Consider the following 24,300-nt stretch of genomic DNA (forward strand, 5'->3'; position numbering starts at 1 on the left):
ACAATAGTACATTAGAATATAGCAATATTGGGTTTTTGTATTAAGACCATCCGGGCGTTCTTGCATTTTTTAAATTTGTATCCCAATTGCTAGTAATAATTTTCCTTTAAGTTTCTTTTTCAGGATTATGTTTCTCCCTTCACTGTATATCACCTTTCCTTTCATTTTGTTACCCACAACAATCCTTCCAGCAGAAGCCGAAGCGGGCTGATGTTTAGTTATATTATTGGACTATTTTTGTTAAGTTTTTGTTGAACTGTTGTTACTGACCGCTTAACGTTCTTTTTTTTTACTTCGAGAGGATTGTTGTGGGTAACAAAATGAAAGGAAAGGTGAGATACAGTGAAGGGAGAAACATAATCCTGAAAAAGAAACATAAAGGAAAATTATCATCTTAATTAACGCATTCCAGCGAGGTGCAAACTTAGCTTGGTATAGTTGTACCTAATGTGCTTAGTGCGAGTTTTTTAACGTTCTCGATAGCGTAAAAGTTAATTGAAAGTTGTATGTACTTGGAACGTATGTTTGCCGCTAGGGGCTCTGTTTCAATTGTAAACAAATGTGAGCTAACTTACGCTTTGTGTTTCTATTATATCGTATCGCATTTTTATTATTATCCCAATATCTATTAATAGCTTTAATTTATTTTAATTACAACTAGCGACCCGCCCTCGCTTCGCTTCGGAAACTGTAATTTATTATTGATTTCTCCACTATTTAATGGATGTTATTATACATATAAACCTTCCTCTTTAATCATTCCGTCTATTAACAAAAACCGCATCAAAATCCGTTGCGTAGTTTTAAAGATTTAAGCACACATAGGGATATAGGGACAGAGAAAGCGACTTTGTTTTTTACTATGTAGTGATAAAACTTCATTCAAGAATGAAGTATCTGAGTAATATTATTTTTTTACTTTATGTTTTGCAGCCGAGTTGTTTTCTGTGAAGAGAATAAATTGCTAGATACTCATAATTTTTCCAATCAACTTTATTTCAGATGTTTCTTTCGGAAATATTTTATTATAATTTTACAATCAACATCTTATATTAATATTTACATTAATGTCACACAACAAGCATACATTTATAACCTAATTGTTACAAAATATATTAACAAAAGAAGCTTAAATAGCTTATTAGAAACAAATCTCGTATAAAAACTACATGCAAGTAGTAAACTTTATACATTTAAATTAATTAAACTATATTTTGTACTTATCAGACTTGGAATGGTAATTATGGAAATCCATAAGGGTAAAAGTCATAAAAAATCATAGTTCAGTGGTGAGTTCATCTTGAGGCCGCCTCGTCATTTCGAATAGTTCATCTTCTAGCCATACACTTTCACGTCTCACAATGGGTCTCCTCTCCCAATGATCGGAGAGGACTATTGCTTCGCGTTCTATTTGGGAGTAGCTCGGTGGTCTGACGTCATTCCATTCGGACTGATTTTCTGATACTTTATCTATATTGCTGTCGTATGATGTGGGGGAATATGACGGTGGTTTAAAAGTGGAAAACGACTGTTGCGTTGTTTCCGAGTCAGAGCTGTGACTCGGTGGCGTTGGTAAGACATTTACGAGTTGCCCTGCTTGTGGCTGTTGTCTGTTGCGACTGTACCTTTTAAGAATTCTGTGGATGAATAAAAATTACATAGTGTAAAAAAAAAGAAATCCTTCGATTTTTATGATTATTAAAAAAAAAGTCTACTTAACACGGTTTATGGTTTTATTAAAAAATACTAGTATTATATGCTTAGCCCTTGGCGTGGAGCCATAGATATTCTGCGCAGAATTGAAATGAATAAAAAAACATTTGGTGTATGTTTTTATTTATATCTATTAAGTATTATATGATCATCTTCATTGCGTAATTGCCTACTGATAAACATTTGCATAACTACTTTATACGAGTTATTTCGTTACAGAGCCAATCTTGTCTAGTTGTAATTCGTGATCATTCTTAGGAATGGCTCAATAGATCTGGTTACAAAATAACAATTATTTGTGAGGGTGGCTTGTCTATATCTGCTATGAATCAATCATGATTATGGTTGAGAGTGTAATAGAGCTGTTATTCAAAATCCTACGCGCAATAATATATTATTGAGATCTCGGCTGTCCTTATTAGCCAAAGTGCAATTAATTTTGTCTACGGTCTCAGTTTATATTTAAGACAAGCTGGTTTAAGATAGTTAATAAAAACTTTGTCTATAATGAGATTAAATTACCGTTCAGCCCAACTGGCGAGACGTGGCCATTCTTCCGGCACCACTGGTACGTGTTGTTTGTTTAACAATATAAGCAGCTTCGCCAGATCACTCAGTATGCAACTGTAAAGAATAGATAACTAAATATAGACACGAGCAACTCAATTACTTAACGTAAATAAACACGAACATGTGCACCGATATCGTGCTAGTAGAGGGTTTTTTGGGCCACCTTGCTCCCCGTTTACGGGAACTGATTTATTATTAGTTACACCAATGTTCCCGTGAGCAAAAAAAAAGCTACAAAAACTATCGGAATCGCCAAGTTTTTGTTCGGTCGTTAGAACTGAGAATATAGCCAGTTTGGTACCGTTACGGTATTTTAGACTGTGCTTGAAATTAAATCGACCAATGATGGATTCGATTTGTGAAAGGCTTCCGAATCTAGGCTATTGCAATTTATATGTTTATAAAATTCGTTCACCACTCCTTGCGAATTGTTTACCTAAGTTGCACGATTAAGGAATGAGCTGCCTGAGAAGTCAGAAGGAAACGAATAAAGTAATTATATTAGTCGAACTATACTCTTAGATCACGCTTAATAAATTTTGGAGTAATTTTATTGGTGTATTTTAGCTTTAATTGTTTTAATTAGTAATAGGACATTGTCTTCTGTTTAGGTTTTGCAGGAAAGCAAATGAATGAGTTTTAAAGACTAACGGTCATACATAGAATTTTCTTAAACTTTCCAATATAATCATCTCCTTTTTACCCGTTTATAGGGCTTTAGTTACCCCACCTACACCAGACCATGTACCCTGAGCTTTCTTTAATTTTATTATAATCAGTTATCGGTTGATTGTCTTTTGGGAATCAATGAGCTACATACATCTCGGATGCTTCAGAAACTTTTTCAGAGTGACTATTGAAAAATAGGACCATGCATAAAATATTTATTATCCACGTAAATATATGTATATATTTTGAATTGAGCAACAGTTTTACAGAAGATTATGAAAACGGAGCTATAGATAGTATTCAGGGTTTTATTATAAGCTATTGTTATATTTTTTATTTATTTATTGCTTAGATGGGTGGACGAGCTCACAGCCCACCTGGTGTTACTGCTTCCGGCAGAAATAGGCAGGGTGGTGGTACCTACCCCTGCGAATTCCCAAGAGGTTCTACCACCAGTATAAAAATATATTAATAATCACAACAATGTATGTATTATATTATACAATTTATTTAGTTCATGTTACCTGTAAGCCATTGCAGCGTCGTTGTTTCCGAGCTGATAAAGTTCTCGCACCTGGTGCCTCGTGTGATTCAATATCGCTAGGAGTGTGTAGGCATGAGGCTGTAATAAATGAAAATAGCATAATTATAAATTCCTGCCGTATTCCCAAAATAGGATTGTCGAAATACAATAGCTTTCGTTTCTAAACGTTAGGTATCTAGGTTTTTTTTCGTTTTTGATGTTAGTAAGTTAGTTTCTGTTATTAAAATGGTTTAATGACCGCCACGGTAGTTTCGATGAAGTAATGAGTGCCCCTGAGCATTGGACCGAGAGTCATGACACAGGTTTTGGGGTCAAATGGCCATGAGTTATTTATTGCCGATAGTTTATTTACTATTTTTGTAACCATTTTCCTATTACTATTTATTATTAAACTATATATTATATATTATTATTAAATGGTATGTCATAAGATGATGTATGTGCCATGTCTGTTTCATAAATAACAAAGTAATACGTTTACGATTGAAGAAATGAGAACGAATTGTGAAATGTCTTGTCTAGGTTGATGAAAGTCAATTTCAATATCGAATGTGAGAATTTTGTTCGTGGTAATCAAGTTTTCTTATTGTATTAGCGCTATTTTATGCCACTGCTCTACTAATCGAATGGCAAAGATGTTACACAAGTAGACTAATGTAATGGTTAAGTTATCGCTACTACTAGTATTACTATACTAGCATACCTAAATGAGGAAATGCGGTTCTAGTACCTTTTTTTTTTTTTTTTTTTTTCGTGCCGGTGGCCGAACCTTCTACTAGGTCCCCGCGCCTAGGGGGCGCGCGGGGTATGTGAGACTCAACGTGTGTTAAGTGTTTACTGAAACGGTTAGATGATCTAATCTAACGTGAATACTGCCGCCCTTATTACCTTAACTTAATTTTGTTAGATAGGCAAAGGAGATCACAGATGAATAATTCTAAGTGGTTACTGAAGTCATAGACAATATGCAACCCCCAGAATATGTTGAGAGTTATGATGAAGTATTGTTTTTTTAGCGGTCATTCTATAATTCAGTGATCGTCTTGAACGACGGTGGTGGCCGCTCATGCTGGTCTACCTAAAATATACTACGAGGAGTATTGTGAAGTCGTTTCTTTTATTGGATTAGTACATGCAGTAGTTCATAAATTTACAAGACAACTTAAGAAAACTAACAAGTATCAACGTTCTACCTCCTGTTTAAGTCAATTCTATGTAAAAAGCACGGTATGTGTTTTCGCTAAATTTCATTGAAATCTACGAAGTAGATTAGAACCCTAACATTTTCAAAGTGATAGAAAAACCGGCAGTACTTATATAAAAAAGTAGTTTAATAAATTGGTGATTTTAGGCAGGTGCTATTTAAATAAAAGAAATTGATTGTGTATGACTTGTTGATCGATATGTGGAAGCGTGAATCTGCCTCGCACATGGGGTTTCCGTGACACAAATAGTAACTACATGTTTGAGCTTGTATAAACCGGAGCACACTTGCTCGAGCGCATTGGGGCTTGTTGTTCCGTGGATTCCGCATATGCAGTGTACGGTATTAATTATCTATCTATATATATATAAAAATGAATTTCTGTTCGTTAGTCTCGCTAAAACTCGAGAACGGCTGGACCGATTTGGCAAATTTTGGTCTTGAATTATTTGTGGAAGTCCAGAGCAGGTTTAAAAGGTAAAAAAGTATGAAAATGCTCGGAATTAAATAAAAATAACAATTTTGTTCCCCCCCCCCCCCCCCCGTCGGACGGATTCCTTTTGTTTGTTTTAAGTTTAATTTATACAAAAGTTTAGGTCTTTTATTTATCGATTGCGGCACTACGAAGTTTGCCGGGTCAGCTAGTAACTTAATAAGTTTAACTTCTAAAACGTTACCTCGAAGCTTCCTCGACTAAAACGTTATTATTGATCATCTCGAGGAATCCTTAGAATCGTTATTTTTAGTAATTTATTTATTATTTTTTGTTGTATCTCAGTCTTTGTTTTAGCAAGTCACGATCTAGAGGTGAAATTGCTGGGTGAAATTTAGAGGATTCCTTACATTTTCTTTCATACATTTTAATATTATAAGATAGATAAGTAGTGTACTTATGTAGTATCAGTATTTCATCGTTGTGTTAGCAAATGATGCTCACAAAATGAAGTAAAAAAATCGTTAAATATATTGATTGGATTGACATCAGCTGGACTGCACTCTCGTTGTTGACAACACATTGATAAAACAAAAATACAAAACTACTAACTAATATTAACACGACCTATTAGAATTATCTGTTCGGTTTGAAACTGTGCAAGCGAGAGTAGAAGTAAATCATGGCCATAGCGTACGTCCGGCCTCGTCACTTCGTTCGAGGAAAAATGTCGAGTGGCGCTAAGTAAACGACTTTAATTTCCAACTAAGAATACCGATTTACTCAAATCGGAGTCGAGTTAGTTTCAAGGTAACACGCCTTAGAATAGGGTTGCTTGGTTATCGTTACTTTTTTTTTTTGCTTTGATGGGTGAACGAGATCACAGCCCACCTGGTGTTAAGTGGTTACTGGAGCCCATAGACATTTACAACGTAAATGCACAACCCACCTTGAGATATAAGTTCTAAGGTCTCAGTATAGTTACAACGGCTCCCCTATCCTTCAGACCGAAATTACTACTTCACGAAATAGGCAGGGCGGTGGTACCTACCCGCGCGGACTCACAAGAGGTCCTACCACCAGTAAAGTACTTACACGTAAGCAATCAAGTTGTTTGTGGAACTCCCGTAGTCGCGTGTCGTCGTCGTGGTTCGTACGCTGGGGCAGCGGTTGCGCTTGGGCACGCGCGTTGTTCCTGCAACGAGCGTACGCAGCCGCTGCTGCGACCAGCGCGACACACAGTACGGCACCACACGCGCCTCCGACCAGCAGCTGTGTTGTAAGATTAATGCATTGAATTTTTTATTTATTGCTTAGATGGTTGGACGAGCTCACAGCCCACATGGTGTTAAGTGGTTACCGGAGCCCATGGACATCTACAGCGTCAATGCGCCACCCACCTTGAGATATAACTTCTAAGATCTCAGTATAGTTACAACGGCTGCCCCACCCTTCAAACCGAAACGCATTACTGCTTCACGGCAGAAATAAGCAGGGCGGACTCACAAGTTTTTCGTAAGACATCAGTTTACAGCTCAACAGAGGCTCAGCGGTCGTAAACGCTGCATAATCAATGACACCGTCCGTACTGAGACACGTGGCCCAATTCTTAGTTGCATTGGAATAAAGGTTTATACTACACTTCAAACGGGAAGCTTTGCGGTGGTCGTCGCGAGCATGAGCTATATCATAGTAGGTACCTAATGATTCAGTTAATCAAGTGTTAGGTTATCCATGGAGTTTATTACATAGGAAATTAACTGTATCTGATTAACAGAAGCGTCCGTGGCGGAATATGTATAGCGATTGATGGATTTATATTTAATTATTTAAGTCTTACGGCAGATATCAATTTTTTCTTATATGGTATCTTCTATCTTATATGGAAATGGGGACAGTTGCACTCAGCGCTAAATGCGTCACCTTGTATTGGTTGATTTCAGTCTCGTTCAATGTTCGGACGCGAGTTGTTCAGCAACAAAGAACTTTAGTCGGTTGAATTTCGATATGCATATGCCCCACTTACTGCTTCAATACGTACGCGTAAGTATTTTACGACCCAAATATATCTAGTCGTCTAGATCTCATCTGCCCATCTACGCCAGTGTATAAAACCGAAGTTATTAGTCAACAATTGGTCATATGAGGAAACCCTTTGAAACTAAGCGATCTTCCAGAAACACGTGGAACACAAAAATAAAACGAAATCCCATACCGTAAACACCGAGTTCATTAAACAAAGTAATTTTTGATTCGTTTCCCATACACGGATATCATACGAGCGTTAAAACTTTTGTAGGTCCGACATTTTCAACGGATTTACGATTTTTAATGAGCGTGCCTGCATCAGTGTTGTACATCGAGAGTTGTATCACAGAGCGGCTTTGGTTTGATGTTTGATGAAAAACAGCTTGTTTATTTCAACCCGATACTAATAAAAAAGTATTTTTTATTGGCAACATTTTTTTTATTTATTTATCTTGAATGTGTTCTTAGTTTCATAATAAAATCAAGGTAATAAATTTTAAAAATAAAACTATATATTTCTTCTGCTTCATCTCGAGTTTATTATTTTCGTTTTCTTAATTCCGACTTTTCGAATACTTGAATTTTCAAGAACGACTAAAGTATTCAACATCATACGATTAAGAACGTAATTGTATTTGTAATTATGTCTACGACTTACAAAGTCCAGAGACATCTAGTCTTGATTTATTGATTTGTGGATTTAATGCCAGAATAAGTATTATACTATTATTATGTTGTGTTTAAGTGTGTATAATATGAATATGTATGTGAATATACGAGTATATAATTGAGTTTAAATATTGATCTATGTGTAAATTTATTTTATTATCATGATACAATATTGTGTACGTTGTTGTATGTGATGATATATATATACCGTGTATAAATGTATGAAGTATTATTATCAGTTTGGTTATTTTCACATAAAGTAATGCACCTACCACAGGATTCTCTACACCACCCTTGGTTGACTGGTAGAGAATGCCTCAGGCGTTAAGTCCGCCATTGTATTTCTGTGCATTAAGTTAAATAAATAAATAAATATATGTAACTAAATATTGTTGCTTGTACCACTATGAATAATTTCAGATAGGTTTACACTTTATGTATAGTTGCTTCCAGTTGAATAGGCGTTTGGAGAAAGTCAGAGAAAACTGTCTTATAATTATTTACTTTCGCAGTTAAACAACGCTTTGACTCTCGAACAATTTTCTATTTTCTCGCATAGTCGATGTAGAATTTACTGAAGCGCTAATTTTATAATACACTAGCGACCCGCCCTCGCTTCGCTTCGGAAACATTAAAACACACAAAAACAAAAAAAATAAAAATAAAAAAAAATTCTAAAAAGTAGCCTATGTTCATCAGGGACAATGTCGGCTTCTAATGGAAAAAGAATTTTTCAAATCGGTCCAGTAGTTTCGGAGCCTATTCGAAACAAACAAACAAACAAATCTTTCCTCTTTATAATATTAGTATAGAAAAGTAATTGGAGTCGATATTTATTCTGTTAGACATAAATCTGTAGTAAAAACGTTTTTTCGCTTTACATGTATTTGCAAAAAATGATCACAATAATGTGTTCCTAACTACAAATCAGTGCTTATTTTTAAATGTATGTTGTATATGTAAAATTGCATAGGATATCTATTAAAGTTTATAGACTTAACAACTCTATTACAACTGTAACGGAAATCAAAGTTTGAAGGCCTATTTTTTTAAGTGCAAGTTTTTTAAAGTGTAAATCTATTGGAGAGGCCTATGTTCAGCAGTGGACGGCGATAGGCTGAAGTGATGATGATGATGATATAGTATAAGGTGACTTATTACGTGCGTGTACGAAATCGCGGGTACACATTTGACCATGTCATTGACATGTGTCCGTACAGTTTACTTTGGAGCCGTAGTTACCAATCGCTTATTATAATTGGTATTTAAGTGTTCCGTCGAGCCTCCATAAATATGTAATCTTTTTAAAATATTTAAATAGATAATTAAAGTCAAAGTAATCTATTTCATATGTACGATACATACGATTAATGAGCTATCATTTATTAAATGCAATTATGAAAACTTAAGAAATTGAATTTTTGTGTGTTGGCTTTTTTATGATTGAAAGATTACTGGTGGCCCGAAGGCCTTTCCAGTTTCACCATGACAGATGGGCGAGCAAATGCTCAGCCAGGAGAGGTGGGATTTGCTAACAACTGCCCGAGCGCCTCCGAAGGAGACCTAACAACTCAAGAGCAATTGCTTCGCGAATGAATCTACTACCGGATCGGAATCGCGACCCGCTGAGAAGATGCGGCGAGAAACTCAGCGGGCTGATTCATAGGTTAGGTTGCACGTCGACCTCTTTGTCGAGTTCGACGAGTACGGTTACCGGGGGCCCTAAGCCTGCTCCTAGTGTTAGAGCTGAAAGCGTCTAATGCAACGGTTATTGGATCTGATGGATCCATAAGGACGTGTTTAGGGCGTCGACGGTGACTGGCTCCTGCATGATCAGGATTCGGGGAGTAGTCAGCCGCGGCAACGATAAGGCGATTATCGTGACGCATAGCCTTATCGAAGTACCGTTATCCCAAAATATTCATGCCTTCGTCGCCATGGTTTGTATTTTGGCACAGATTTTATACAATGCATACAATAGGGTAACAATTGGGTAACAATAAATGTCGGAATTTACGTTGTAATATCCTTGGGAGTCGCTAACCAGGGTTAGAATATGAATTTGTTCACCCATCAAGAAAAAAGATAGTATGGCTGTACTGTACCTCATTATAAGCGTGACCAGGATAGCAGATTCGGCCCATGAGGTGGTCATCGTGCGCCCAAGACTCCCTGGTTCCAGAGGGACACTCGTGTGTGCATGTGCCGCCCGGCCAGACCAAGAGTCTAAGGCACTTCACGCACCCGTCCGCACCGCAACGCACGCACTCTGTGCCGCATCCTGTAATTAGAATGTTTCAATTAGCTTTATCAGCACTTTGTTCTTTCATTTATCTTAATTAGTGTTTCGTTTTGTGAATGGATAAACATGTATGGACTTGGAGGTTATAATAAGTTCATTGCGTCGTTGATTGAATTGTTTCCGGTAGTAAAGATAAAACCGAGGCTCCGTGAATAATTTTGATATACATAAATAATATATGTGAAGATATTGATTTGTAAGTAATATAGCAAATCTTTTGGAATACCCGATCATGAATCGGTCTTTGAATCTTTTATTGGATGATCATTCAAATCGACACTGTTCTATGTATTTATAGGTTCACTTAGTGCCACGTGTAAGTCCAAAAGCGTATAATAAATACTTTTGTAAAGATAGTTTACTAACAATGAAACAATTGCATTCTACGAAGTCAAAAACTGCGAATATTCCAACAGTAACTAATAAGGAGAAGTCTACTAATTGTAATTTAACTTTACACTGACTGATTACTGAAAACTACTCGTAATTTACAATGCCAGTACTAATTTATTATAAAAAAAAGAACACAATATTCCTAACCTAAAAGTACATGTTATTATCCGCAACATGCTTCGTCAGATTATTTTATATATATGTAATTTAATATCTAAACAGGTGTCTGAGATTTACAATTCAACTCTCTGTATAGCTAGTTACATAATATAGGAACCTAAAAACGATACTCGAGAATCATTAAAAAATGAGATGAACAAAAAACCGACGATGTACTTGTATTTTGAATTTATGACATAATCACTTTAAACGTTTCTATATTACAGATTCTCTGCAGAAAAAATTTCACGAATAATACTGAAGCTGTGCGTAATAGGTAACAATTTCCTTGTAAATTGAAAATGTAGACTTGAGAGAATGAAACATTATTAATATTCGTCGTGCAAGTCATTTGTGAATTTTATATTAAGAACATAAAATTTTGTCGCGTCAGGATTGTCACAGTATATGTAGTAGTCTTCATTATTGATCGAAGGTAGTAGTTTAAAATGAGGGTCGCGATACTTATTGGGACGTAAAAGATTTTATAACTAGTCAGGTCATAAGTATTGTCACACAGTAAAAACTTTTCTTTTAGAATGCTGGCCACAAAAAAGTTTATTGAATTCGAATTTCGAATTGTTCATGAAAATAAAAATATATATACTTTTAGAATTTTACTCATTTTTAAATATGGAGTGGACGCTTAAAGACGACCGTGTTGCAGTTATTGCGTTGCATCGTTGCAGTTACGCGCCAATTCAAATTTTTAACATACTGAAAAATTTGACTATAACCAAAAGATTCGTTTATCGTACCATCAAACGATACAATGAAGACTCTAGTGTATATGACAGGTCAAGAAGTGATCGCCCTCGGTCTGTTAGGACTCCAGCAGTGATAAAAGCTGTGAAGGCGCGAATTCAAAGAAATCCCAAACGTAAGCAGAAACTGTTGGCCCTTCAGATGGGGTTAAGCAGAACCACGGTGAAAAGGGTGTTAAATGAAGACTTAGGGCTTCGGGCATATTGAAGAAAAACAGGACATCGTTTGAATGCTCGTCTAATGGACCTGAGACTGAAGAGATGCCGCGCTTTGTTGAAGCGGTACGCGGGAAAAAATATCGGGAAATTCTTTTTTCGGATGAAAAAAATTTTACCGTAGAAGAGAGCTACAACAAACAAAATGATAAGGTGTACGCACACAGTAGTGAAGAAGCGAGCAACCGTATTCCGCGTGTCCAACGAGGTCATTTTCCATCCTCGCTCATAGTATGATCGGGAGTTTCCTATTGGGGCTTAACAGAGGTACATTTTTGTGAGAAAGGTGTAAAAACGAATGCAGTTGTGTATCAAAATACAGTCCTGACGAAACTTGTGGAACCTGTGTTTCTCATACCATGTTCAATAACAGGCACTGGGTATTCCAACAAGATTCGGCGCGAGCTCATAGAGCGAAGAGCACGCAAGACTGGCTGGCGGCGCGTGAAATCGACTTCATCCGGCACGAAGACTGGCCCTCCTCCAGTCCAGATTTGAATCCGTTAGATTACAAGATATGGCAACACTTGGAGGAAAAGGCGTGCTCAAAGCCTCATCCCAATTTGGAGTCACTCAAGACATCCTTGATTAAGGCAGCCGCCGATATTAACATGGACCTCGTTCGTGCTGCGATAGACGACTGGCCGCGCAGATTGAAGGCCTGTATTCAAAATCACGGAGGTCATTTTGAATAAACTTTAGTGTCATAAGAATCTATGTTTTGTTAAGTTCATTTTGGTATATGAATGGTTACATAATGAATAAACTTGTTTCAATTATTTTACATTAAACATGTGACAGAATTTATGACCTGACTAGCTAGGTCATCAAACTTACATGAAAATTGATAACATATTAACTCCTACCCTTATATAAGGCTTCAAAGTAAATAACATTCGTATAGCACTTGAGCAGTTTTTCTTTTGTGACGTTGCATTGCGATGCTATTCAACACGAAGAATAATTCAAATTTTTATTGCTAATAATATTATAGGTGTCATGTTTTTTTTTTTATTGCTTACATGGATAGATGTGCTCACAGCCCACCTGGTGTTAAGTGGTTCCTGGAGCCCATAGACATCTACAACGTAAAAGCGCCACCCACCTCGAGATACAAGTTCTAAGGTCTCAAGTATAGTTATAACGGCTACCCCACCCTTCGAACCGAAACGCATTGCTGCTTCACGGCAGAAATAGGCGGGGTGGTGGTATCTACCCGTGCTGACTCCCAAGAGGTCTTACCACCAGTTTAATTTATGCACCAGATTTAATTTATGCAAGTTTGAGGCACGTTCATTTGATAATAATTGCACACGAACTTGGTAAATGGTGAACGTATAACAAGTTACATTACGCCAACGCAATACTGCATCAAGCCAAGTATAATGATAGCGTTGTATTTTTTTTTTTCAAAACAGTTTCATTCTAGAAACACAATTTTGAAAATTTTTACGTAACCATACGTAGAATGTGGAGCACATTTATATTTATTTTAACGTATGATATAAATAAATTGGTGATTTATGTTTATGAAAACGACGTTATATTTATGTGCTATAGTCGTTTCACCGCTGGTTTTCAATAATCTATTAGGTTTAATATAAGATTGACGGCTGTGAAATCAACTTCGAAGCAACTTCACCGTCGATTTAATTCGATGCTTTCCAAAGCGAAAGCGGTCGCTATGCTTGCTATACGCGATTAGTACACGGCTGTTTAATTAACGGGACTCGGTACAACACGTATTGTTTACCTAAAAATCCGTTACTTTTTTTATTAGGCCGGTAGGCAGCGGCTTAGCTCTGCCCCTGGCATTGCTGAAGTCCATGGGCGACGGTAACCACTCATCATCAGGTGGGCCGTGGGCCGGGTGCTCGTCTGCCTCAAAGAGCAATAATTTTTTTTTTGTCTAAATAGCCAAACGAGCATACGATCCGGGTGAAGGTTGGTGGTTACTGCCGTTCAAGGATGTCAGCAGTGCCAGAGTTAGAGCAAACCTTCTTACCGCTGAGTAGACTCCGTAAGCCTCGTTTGAATAAGAACATGTCATAGCGTTCTTATATAATTATACTAGTGGTCCCGCAGTAGTCGAAATTCGACTATAATTAATTGAAATTATAAGTTTGAACATTATCATGATTCTATTGTCAAATTATATAATCACAGATTTCGCCAAGACTACACTTTAGGCAAAATATTAATAAAGACTAACAATATTTAATCTTTTTTTTTTTTTTAAAGAGATTTTATGACCTGGTAACTAAGACCTTTAAGTCATGTCTTATTTTACTTTATATTCTTAATTTTATGAAAAATGATAATATGGAGTGAAATGAAATGAAGATGATTAATTTGAGACATTAATCAACTGGGATGAAATTTAATGAAATGAAATGATATGGGATGAAATATAATCGCAGTAAAATGGTGGTCATTTACTGAGATTTTTTCAGTGGACTTTTTGGAGGAACCCGAGAAGTTACGTCCAGCAGCTTTGTTTCATTTTCCCACATTTGTGCACTTTCACAGATATTAAACAGTTAATAAACCACCATTATTACACATTTAAACCTGAAGAAGCACTAAATAGACAAAATAAAATAAATCACACAACTTCACTCCTCGCGTTCCCGCCAAAAAGTCACAATATTTAATCTATTCTCAATTTGACCACAGACTATAAGCAATATGAAAAGTTTGACAATAAACAAATAGTATGCATGCCTGTGTGTGTCAAATACATGGTAGTGTGTGTAATGTTTTATTTATTGATTTAATGTATTTTTTATGCATAAAATAGCTTTCTGCACTCCTTCTCTATATTCTCTACAAGTGTGGGATATTTCATACTCCTCCGTTCGCGCAATTTTCGTACAAAGGGGTTCAAAGTTTTTGCCTCACGTATTAATTAATATATTATTAGAGGCGACTCCCTCTTAAGTCAAAGTCGATGGGCGGAGCCATTGACGACGAGCACTCACGTGGACTCGTGACGTCATCTGGAGGGGCAACTCGTCATCTGGAGGGGCAACCGACCGACCAGCGGGAACATCACGCCACCTCGGATCACTTTTGCTGGAAGCGCGCGCAGCGTTCACTTGTCTTAGATTTAATATTCTGTGTCGATCGTTCCTACCCACTTTTGTATTTATTTTATTTATTTAAATTAATAAGCCGTTGCTAAAATCAGAAGTGGGATAGGGCTTGTGCCCTATCCGCTTTTGGGTTATCCTGGCGTACAGTTTATTTTTAAAATTTGCATTAAATTAACAACGTAATGACCGATATACGTGTAACTGGAAGCAGGGTAGGAGGACGCTCGCATTCGCCGAATGTTCGAGACCAATATTGGAGAATAATATTGGCGCGTTTAATTGCTTAAAACTCAAATGTGAACGTTGCGCGTGAGTCGAGCCCGCTAGGGTCGCAGATAGAAGACGCACGTCCCTCGGCCGCGGACGGTGATGGCGCCGGACCCGTGGTGGCGTTGGGAATCACATCACCGCCGCCGTCAGAGTCCCGCGCGTACGACGCTACAGACAGGATCATCGGAGCATTAAGTGCACTGTCCAAAGTAAGGTCGAACCATTTTTATATTTCTAATTTTGACCCCAGCGTTAATGATATCGATTCTTGGTGCGAAGTAGATTTTTTTTGTCGGATACCCTCTTATGAAATGTAATAAATCACCAAGTAACTAGCTCAACGACTTTATCACAACCGACCTTACGGTCTATTTTTATTGACGCGATAGAACATGCTCGAGACTGAATGCTCAGTTTCGATGGGTGGAAATAACATTCGAAGGGTTCAAAATGTTACTAGTCGGCACACTCCATCAATACGTCAATTAGACAACAGTCCGACTGTCCAGGTCGGTGATCATGCAAACGAGACGCCGTGTTGTTCCATCGCCGTGTCGATTGTACCCGCGTTTGAGAATAGATGTAAAATAGTTCCACCACGCGTTGTGACAATAAAAAGGCAACTACCACATCAGCACGGAAGTTAACCGAATCCATTAGATTGGTAAATTCAGATCGAGCTCATGGTTACTTTATTTCTAAGTTTTACCCTGCCGTGCAATACATAGACACATTGTGTAAGGAAGTAGAATGGACTAGATCCTTAACTGGGAAGGCACTGAGTATTTGTCACGAGTTTTGGGCTGTCTTAAGAGTGATGAGCGTACTTGGTTACACGTGTGATTGTCTAGTGACCGGACGTGGGGTAACTTCGTAAAATACTTTAAGCCGTTGTGTCCGCGAAAGTTACGAGTATGCCAATATTCTTTATAATGCTATGCAATTAGCATCAGATTGCTTTGCCTCATACGTCGAGTGCGCCAGGAGATCGTTGCTCTGTATTAAGATGGTCAGAGGTCTGACTGACAAACTCGGAACTTTAATAATGATACGGGGCATAATGGGCCCTCTGGTTGACTCGCGAACGCTAGTCTACAGATTCACGAGTTGATTTAATTTTTGGTGGAGGTCAGGTTAGGCCGAGTCCTCGTAGGGTTCAGGCACTAGTTGAGTCACCAGTGACGCGTAATGTCAAACATTCTTGGGGTTGACTGCATGCTTCCAGAGATTTACGTGGTAACATAGTTCACGTAGATGTTGTACCGTGGTAACATAGTTCATGCAGAGATTTACGTGGTAACATAGTTCACGTAGATGTTGTAACGTGGTAACATAGTTCATGCAGAGATTTACGTGGTAACATAGTTCACGTAGATGTTGTAACGTGGTAACATAGTTCACGCAGAGATTTACGTGGTAACATAGTTCACGTAGATGTTGTACCGTGGTAACATAGTTCACGTATATGTTGTGACGTGGTAACAAAGTTCACGTAAAGGTGTGACGTGGTAACGCAGTTCACGTTACGAGTGTATTAGCTTGACATGTTAACTTGGCCATGTCAACCAGACTTTACTCTCACAGTATATTATACACCCGATATGGTAACAGTGCCGTGTCGTCAGTACATCTAACGTAACTCAACAAGAGCCTACTATACATGAACACACTGAAATGTGATGTAAAATGCTCACAAAAACTACTAACTTTTACTAATGGTTCATGGTACCAAAATCATGATTGTAATGCAAACAATCTATTTCTATGACGATATCATAGAACACCCCGATAGCAACGCTGTGCACACAGTGAGTCCTGCATCGTCAGAGATTGAAGACGGTCATGACATCGAGGTGAACGTGGACGTCTACCAGTCAGGAGAGGCCGTATTAGAGGCGACTCCCTCTTAAGTCAAAGTCGATGGGCGGAGCCATTGACGACGAGCACTCACGTGGACTCGTGACGTCATCTGGAGGGGCAACTCGTCATCTGGAGGGGCAACCGACCGACCAGCGGGAACATCACGCCACCTCGGATCACTTTTGCTGGAAGCGCGCGCAGCGTTCACTTGTCTTAGATTTAATATTCTGTGTCGATCGTTCCTACCCACTTTTGTATTTATTTTATTTATTTAAATTAATAAGCCGTTGCTAAAAATATAGATTACTCGTTTGCTTTGTACCTTTTTTTCAACTTTAATTCTATTTTTATAAATTTTAACGATACGAACGAACAGAGTTTTAAAAGAACGAATATTATTTTCTTCGGATTAATTACATAATTGTCAAGTCCGATTGGCGTGGGCGCATTTCGCACGTGTGTGTACTATGATTAGCATTGCATCACAATAAAGAAAGTTTACATCCGCTTCGTGTTATGATTGCACTTTAGACGCTGACAATAATACATACGATTTTAATTATTATGAATTATGTATAATGTGTATTATATATATGACATGCGGTGTTAGCTTCGAAGAAATCACGAGCGGTTTTGTTAACTGTCATTTCATCATAAGATATTTAGATTTTATTTATTTAGCATTTTATTTATTATTCAGATTTTGTTTTGTTAAAAATAATAGTACCTATCATAAATTGTTAAACAATTATCTTATGAGAATAGTTTAAATAAATAATTTAATGTAAAGATAGAGAATTAAACATTTAAAGTAATTCTTTTTTGAGGAGTATAAACAGTTCATAGCTAATTTTGGTGATTTGGTTCTTCGGATAAAAAGCATTTAGAAAAGAGGTAGAATATTGTCACGCACTGGGGTCCGGTATAAATAAAAATGCTACCGAAGTACAACTTAAAACTGTATTCAACACTTAGAACACTTAAAATACTCAACAAATACTTTAAAACTCTCAATTCACTTCTTTCGCTTCGCTTCAGGTGATCCATTCGCTGTTTCGCTTCGAGTAGTCCGATTACTAACTGACTGCGTGCCATCTCTGCAACGCTTTTATAGCCGATACCACATCCCTAGAATGATTGAGAATATTCCACACATTTCTAGTATTGTGTTTTCGCTATCTGACAATAGATGGCGTTGTACTTCTCGAGCGTTGTAGGTGCTACTAGATCCTTCGATATTCGTTCGACTATTCGGCGACAGATGGCGTTACTCGTACCGGCGTAACAATATCTATTCCAGTTAAAGTTATAGTACACGTAGAGAATAGCGTACATAAAATATATTGTGATAAGAAAGCTATGACTCACTCACGTGTGTCGTTGAGTTGTGGCGGCGCGTCCGCCGGTGGAAGCTGTGCGTTTGCTGAGCTCGCCATCACCAGCAGCGCCAGCGCCACCAACGCCACCAAGCTCATCGCACCGGCCAGCACATTATGGGCTTACTATAACAAAAATAAATATTAATACGTGAAGCAAAAACTTTGTACCCCTTTTTACGAAAATTACTTAGGTATAGAGAATATAGAGAAGGAGTGCAGAATGTTAAAATTGTTTTTAATTATGCATTAATGATACATTAAATCAATAAAAAAAACATTACGCACACTACCATGTATTTGACACACACACGCGTATGCTCTTTGTTTATTGTCAAACTTTTAATATTGTCTAGAGTCTGTGGTCAAATTGAGAATAGATTAATATTGTTTGTCTTTAATATTATTTGTCTATAGTGTTGTCTTGGCGAAATCTGTGATTATAGAAGTTTAATAGTCTTTTTTTTTTTTTTTTTTTTTTTTTTTTTTTTTTTTTTTTTTTTTTTTTTTTTTTTTTTTTTTTTTTTTTTTTATTAGGTTCACACAACTGGATGAAAACTGCACACATAAACATTGAACTTATTTACATAAAATAATACATTATAGAATTCACCCTTTTGGGTGTGAACACATCTTGCTTAAGAGCGTTTGTGCTTAAGATAAAAATATCGTTAACTAATATTAAATTAAGACAAAGAAAAAAAAAAAACTGCATATACAAACTTACAAAAAAAAAAAAACAATGAAAATAAAAATTTTAAAGAGGGAAATTAATGTTCTACAGAAATAAAAATAAATGTGGTTGGTCTACAGCTCGGTGTGGATCACGGAACTTAAATTTATTTTAAGTGAGGCTAGAGAAGCATGGCAAACAAATATGTCAATTTCATCACGTATACTATTTGCCAGGGAAGTCATACGATAGACAGGAGAGTGCTGGCCAAGATTACTTTTGATTTTTGGTAGGTGGAAAGTTTTCCGATTACATAAGCGGCTGCCCAAGCGCGGTACGCTTAAGTGAATACGTTCAAGTATTTCTGGTGAGTCTATTATGCTGTGTATAAGCTTGTAAAGGAACACAATATCAGCTGCTTTACGTCGGGTGCTTAATGACTGGATCCGATAGAACGAAAGGCGTTCCTTATATGATTTCAGTTGGTGACACTTATTATCATTAAAAGCGAGATGATAAAGGAACCGTTTTTGGATTCTTTCTATCCTGTTTGCATGTACTTGATAGCCAGGGCTCCAGACTGTACAACAATATTCCAAAATGCTTCGTACAATCGTATTATAAATAAGAATAGTTAAGCTAGGTTGCTTGAATATTTTCATTTGCCTATTTATAAAACCAGAAAGCCGAGAGGTCCTGCTAATTATGTTATCAATATGAGATCTGAAGCTCAATGCGCTATCCATGATGATGCCCAAGTCCCGAACAGTATTGACTTCTTGAAGGGGTGTGTTGTTTATGAAGTATGTGGCTTGAAACGGAACCCTCTTTCTTGTAAATTTAATAAAATTACACTTTTGCAAATTTAAGTGCATGTAATTCTGCGTACTCCATTTGTAAATCGCATTGATATCTGACTGAAGAGCCATTATATCCGAATGGTCTTCAACAGCACGATACACTTTTAAGTCATCAGCATATAATTTAAATTTAGATTGGATGACATGCTTAATGTTATTGATGTAGACTAGGAAAAAGAAAGGACCGAGATGAGACCCTTGAGGGACCCCTGATGGGACCATGTGCACTCTAGATTTAAACCCTTGAATGTTTACCAATTGCGAGCGGTTGCGTATGTACGACTCGCACCATCTCAGTAACGATCCATGGATGCCCAGTTCTGCAAGCTTGTGTAATAGGCAGTTATGGTTAACTAGGTCAAACGCCTTTCTGAAATCGGTGTAGATAGAGTGCACCTCGCCACCTCCGTCCATAGTATCAATTATATCAGAAACATAACTAACTAAGTTAGTATTTGTCGATTTGGATGGCAGAAAGCCATGTTGATTTGTATCTATAGATTGCTTGAAATGAGTTATCAGTTTTTTATTAACTATGGCTTCCAGTACCTTGCCAAACCCAGACAGTATGGAGACAGGTCGATATTGGGCTATATCATCCAGCCTCCCATCCTTGTGGATCGGTGTTAAATGCGCTAATTTCCACTGAGTGGGATAAGCACCACTTTGGAGAGATTTGGTATAAATTTTGGCTAGAGGTTTATATAAACTTAGAGCACATTTTTTTATGAATATAGGAGGTATCAAATCAGGGCCAGGTCCTTTATCCGCATTTAAAAGCTTTAGCTGATTTAAAACTTCGGTTTCATTAACTTCAACGATATTATATGATGCATTGCCGGACACATTACAATAATGAGAAGAGCAACTTGTTTCATGATTAATGTTGGAATCATACACACTTTGGAAATGTTGAGAGAATAATTCAGAGATCTCCTGTCCTCCCTTAGCCTCTACCCGACCAAGCTTCATTTCGTTAGGCAAAGAACGACTATTAGCTGTTTTATCCTTAAAAATTTTCCAGAAGTATTTCGGACGGTTTTTGAGATGATTGGGAGCATTCTGTTTAAAATTGGAATAACATTCAGTTATCATTACATCGCATCGCTTTCTTGTTATATCGAATTGCAGCTTATCCATTAAATTTCTGTATTTTTTGTATCTGGAGTGAAATTTACGTTTATGTTTAAGAGCTTTTATTAAGGAATTACTAAACCATATTGGGTAATGATCGTTATGTTGGAAGCGGAGTGGAGTATGCTGATTGATTAACGGTCTGATCGTCTGATAAAAATGGTCAACCATTGTATCCACAGAATATGATTCTTGTAGTAAGTTGGTCCAATCAACCTGCTTTAAGTCTTTATTCAGAGCCTCATAATTGGATTTGAAGTAGTTTAATGCTGGGGCAGAGTCAGGTTTCACAACATGCACAGATGTTTCTTGAAATGCAATGTCCAGTGGCGGATGGTATGGGTCAGGTGCAGTCGAAAAGCCCTTGGCAGATTCAATTGAGATATGACTTGACGCACCACTAAATACCAAGTCAAGGATTCGATTATTAGCGTTGACCATATCATTAAACTGATAAAGGTCGCAGTAAGACATGGCGTCTAAAAATTCTGTATAGGCATTATTCCCTGATGTTGATGGGGTCATATATGCAGAAGAATTATCTTTACACCACTCAATATCCCCCATATTAAAGTCTCCTACTAAAAGAAATAATGGGTCAGTAATACCTTTTGTCATGTTGTTGTGAATAACCTGCACAGTATTTTTGGTAAAAATGTCGACATAATCAACATTCAACGGAGATGGGATGTACACAGCACAAATATTTAACACCATTTTGCCTATTTTCAAAGTCAGCCATAAATCCTCACATTGTGATTCGCAATCAGTTTTTAATAGTCTTTAACAATAGAGCCATAATAATGTACAAAATTATATTTTCAATTAATTATAGTCGAATTTCGACTACTGCGGGATCACTAGTTTAAAAAATACACAGTTCACACATGATTAAACATAGGTTTATGTAATTATCAAGTCGTCGTGGCTTAAAGGTTTAGACGCCCGGTGCATTCGTATCAAGCGATGCAAAGGTGTTCGAATTCAACAGGCATAACATAATTAATAAATGTTCACGACTGATTTCCACGTTGAAGGAATAACATTGTGTAAAAAAAATCAAACCTGCAACCTATTATAATGTGCGTAATTTACTGATGATTGGGCGGGTCTCCGTGGGTAGGTACCACCACTTTTCCTATTTTTGCTTTAAAGCAATAATGTGTTTCGGTTTGAAGGATGGGTCAGCCGTTGCACTACGAAAACGAAGACCTTATAACTCATGTCTCAAGGTGGGTGACGGCATTTACGTAACCACTGCCTCACCAGGTGAACCGTAGTCTCGTCCACCCATCTAAGCAATAAATTTTTTTTAATAGTCATTTCAAAATTATGATTAGATTACGACTTTGGTCAGTCTTCTAGTTACCATCCCATAGTATTCGTAGTTATTTGGCAGCATACTGAAATAATGGTCTTTACTTTGTTGTATTTGAAACATTGGAAATTACAATTTGATTAAAATAAATACGATACCCAATCGCTAAGCTGTTATTAATGTCTGACTATGATAACTCGTCAAACAAAAAGAAAATACTATAGTATTATTGTTGGTTACAAATAATCAAATAACTACTTTTATACAGCGTTATTTAATGCCAAGTTGAATACAATTAAGTTTATCTTAAATACAATTTTTCCGACTGCGACGGGGCAACGTAAAATCGCCCTCGCCTGAAACATGTCTTGTCGGATCTCCCGGATTCACTCTCGGTGCTTTTATGCCTCTCTAGCACCGGACACCGTCTTCGTCAAACTCGTCGATTAGGACGAAGAGTTCCACGAGCGAACTAATCCATAAACACTGCCCACTGAGTTTCTCGCCGGATTTTCTCAGTGGGTCGCGATTCCGATCCGGCGGTAAACTCTACGAAGCACTGCTTTTGTTAGGGCTAGTGTTAGAAAATGGTTCCCGTGAGCTCACTTACCCGTCCGGGCGTAGCTGAAATAGCCTCTTAGGCTACCAGCAAATAGGGAGGGATAAAAATGAAATAAAATGTTAAAAACGATAGAATATTCTTTCTTTTTTCATTTTAAAACACAGAAGCTGCATTTTTTTAAAACTGGTCAGGTGAATCAAATGGCGTGTCAAAAATATTCTACAAATTACAAGTCTGTGGAACATTTTGGAACTGAATAGAAATTAGAGCAGCGACTAGTATCTTTAAAATGAAGCAACAACGTGAAACGAAGCTTGCAGCTGCTTTGAAAGTAAATTAATTAAACATTACGTATTTTTTAGTAAAAGAAATAATAATATTTTACAATGACTGATAAGTATCGCGATTTGAAGTATATTTTATTATCTTACAGGGCCATCGCCCCTTGCTTAAAAGTAACCTACATTTTGCATTTATGTTGAATACGTAATTAAAATTATTACATAAGCGCTAGAATTAGCAGTTGTTCGGTTTTTTTTTAAATATTTGAGTGAACGTGCTCACAGCTCATTTGCTTTTAAGTGATTAGTGCAGTCTATACAGTAAGATGTCTTCAACACATTGAGATATGAGATCCCAATTGTTTATTATAACGGCTGTCCTACTCTTCGAACCAGAACGCAATATCCATATCAGAAATACGTAGTATGGTAGTACCTATCTAGGACTTAAAAAACACCTTACCACCACTACTATCATTTCCGTTTTTCTGAAACTCATATGATCCATTAGGTAGTTTTATTGGTTGCAAGGCGTATTCTGAGTACGGACGGGTGCCTACCTACCACGATCATCCTGCTTTCAAAGGCAACATTTAAATGCATTTAAGCCAGAACAACCGTTATAATATACAACCGAAACTTCGAATCTTAAGTCTCAATGTGGTTGAGACAATATATATAAATATTGTGATGTGCTGTATCCACTTAACACTGGGTTAGTTGGGATATCATCTACTCATTGGCAGCAACAGAAAAACATGAAAAAAGCTTGCGGGTGGTCTCCACTCAATCGTGTAAGATAGACATTGTTAATGGTATTTGGGTTTCGCAAAAATGTGCCCGCCCTATTATCTTTTCGTAAACATTTAATATAAAAATGAATTGCTGTTCGTTAGTCTCGCTAAAACTCGAGAACGGCTGGACCGATTTGGCTAATTTTGGTCTTGAATTATTTGTGTCCGTTGAAGTCCGGAGAAGGTTTAAAAGGTAGATAAATATGAAAATGCTCGGAATTAAATAAAAATAACAATTTTGTTTTTCTTTCGATTTGTCCCCCGTCGGACGGATTCCTTTTGTTTGTTTTAAGTTTATTTTATACAAAAGTTTAGGTATTTTATTTATCGATTGAGGCACTACGAAGTCTGCTGGGTCCGCTAGTTTTTTTATAAAACTAGACATCACCAAACGGTAAAGCGATGCTTACACC

General features: G+C 37.1%; 1 protein-coding gene across 1 annotated transcript in view; it reads right to left on the minus strand.

The window, feature by feature from the left end:
* Positions 1 to 978: 978 nt before the first annotated feature.
* The window catches only part of LOC101742038 (uncharacterized), a 28,329-nt gene continuing 5,007 nt past the window's right edge, over positions 979 to 24,300 (minus strand). Inside the window, exons 2-7 of the mRNA XM_038016862.2 lie at positions 18,262 to 18,391; positions 9,936 to 10,111; positions 6,229 to 6,405; positions 3,477 to 3,574; positions 2,236 to 2,337; positions 979 to 1,637 (exon numbers count right to left, since the gene is read on the minus strand). Coding sequence (XP_037872790.1) covers positions 1,277 to 1,637; positions 2,236 to 2,337; positions 3,477 to 3,574; positions 6,229 to 6,405; positions 9,936 to 10,111; positions 18,262 to 18,364 — 1,017 coding nt within the window. The 5' untranslated portion in view covers positions 18,365 to 18,391 and the 3' untranslated portion in view covers positions 979 to 1,276. The remainder of the gene's footprint in view (positions 1,638 to 2,235; positions 2,338 to 3,476; positions 3,575 to 6,228; positions 6,406 to 9,935; positions 10,112 to 18,261; positions 18,392 to 24,300) is intronic.

This window comes from Bombyx mori, chromosome 17, assembly GCF_030269925.1.
Source record: "Bombyx mori chromosome 17, ASM3026992v2".
In the NCBI taxonomy this organism is placed as follows: domain Eukaryota; kingdom Metazoa; phylum Arthropoda; class Insecta; order Lepidoptera; family Bombycidae; genus Bombyx; species Bombyx mori.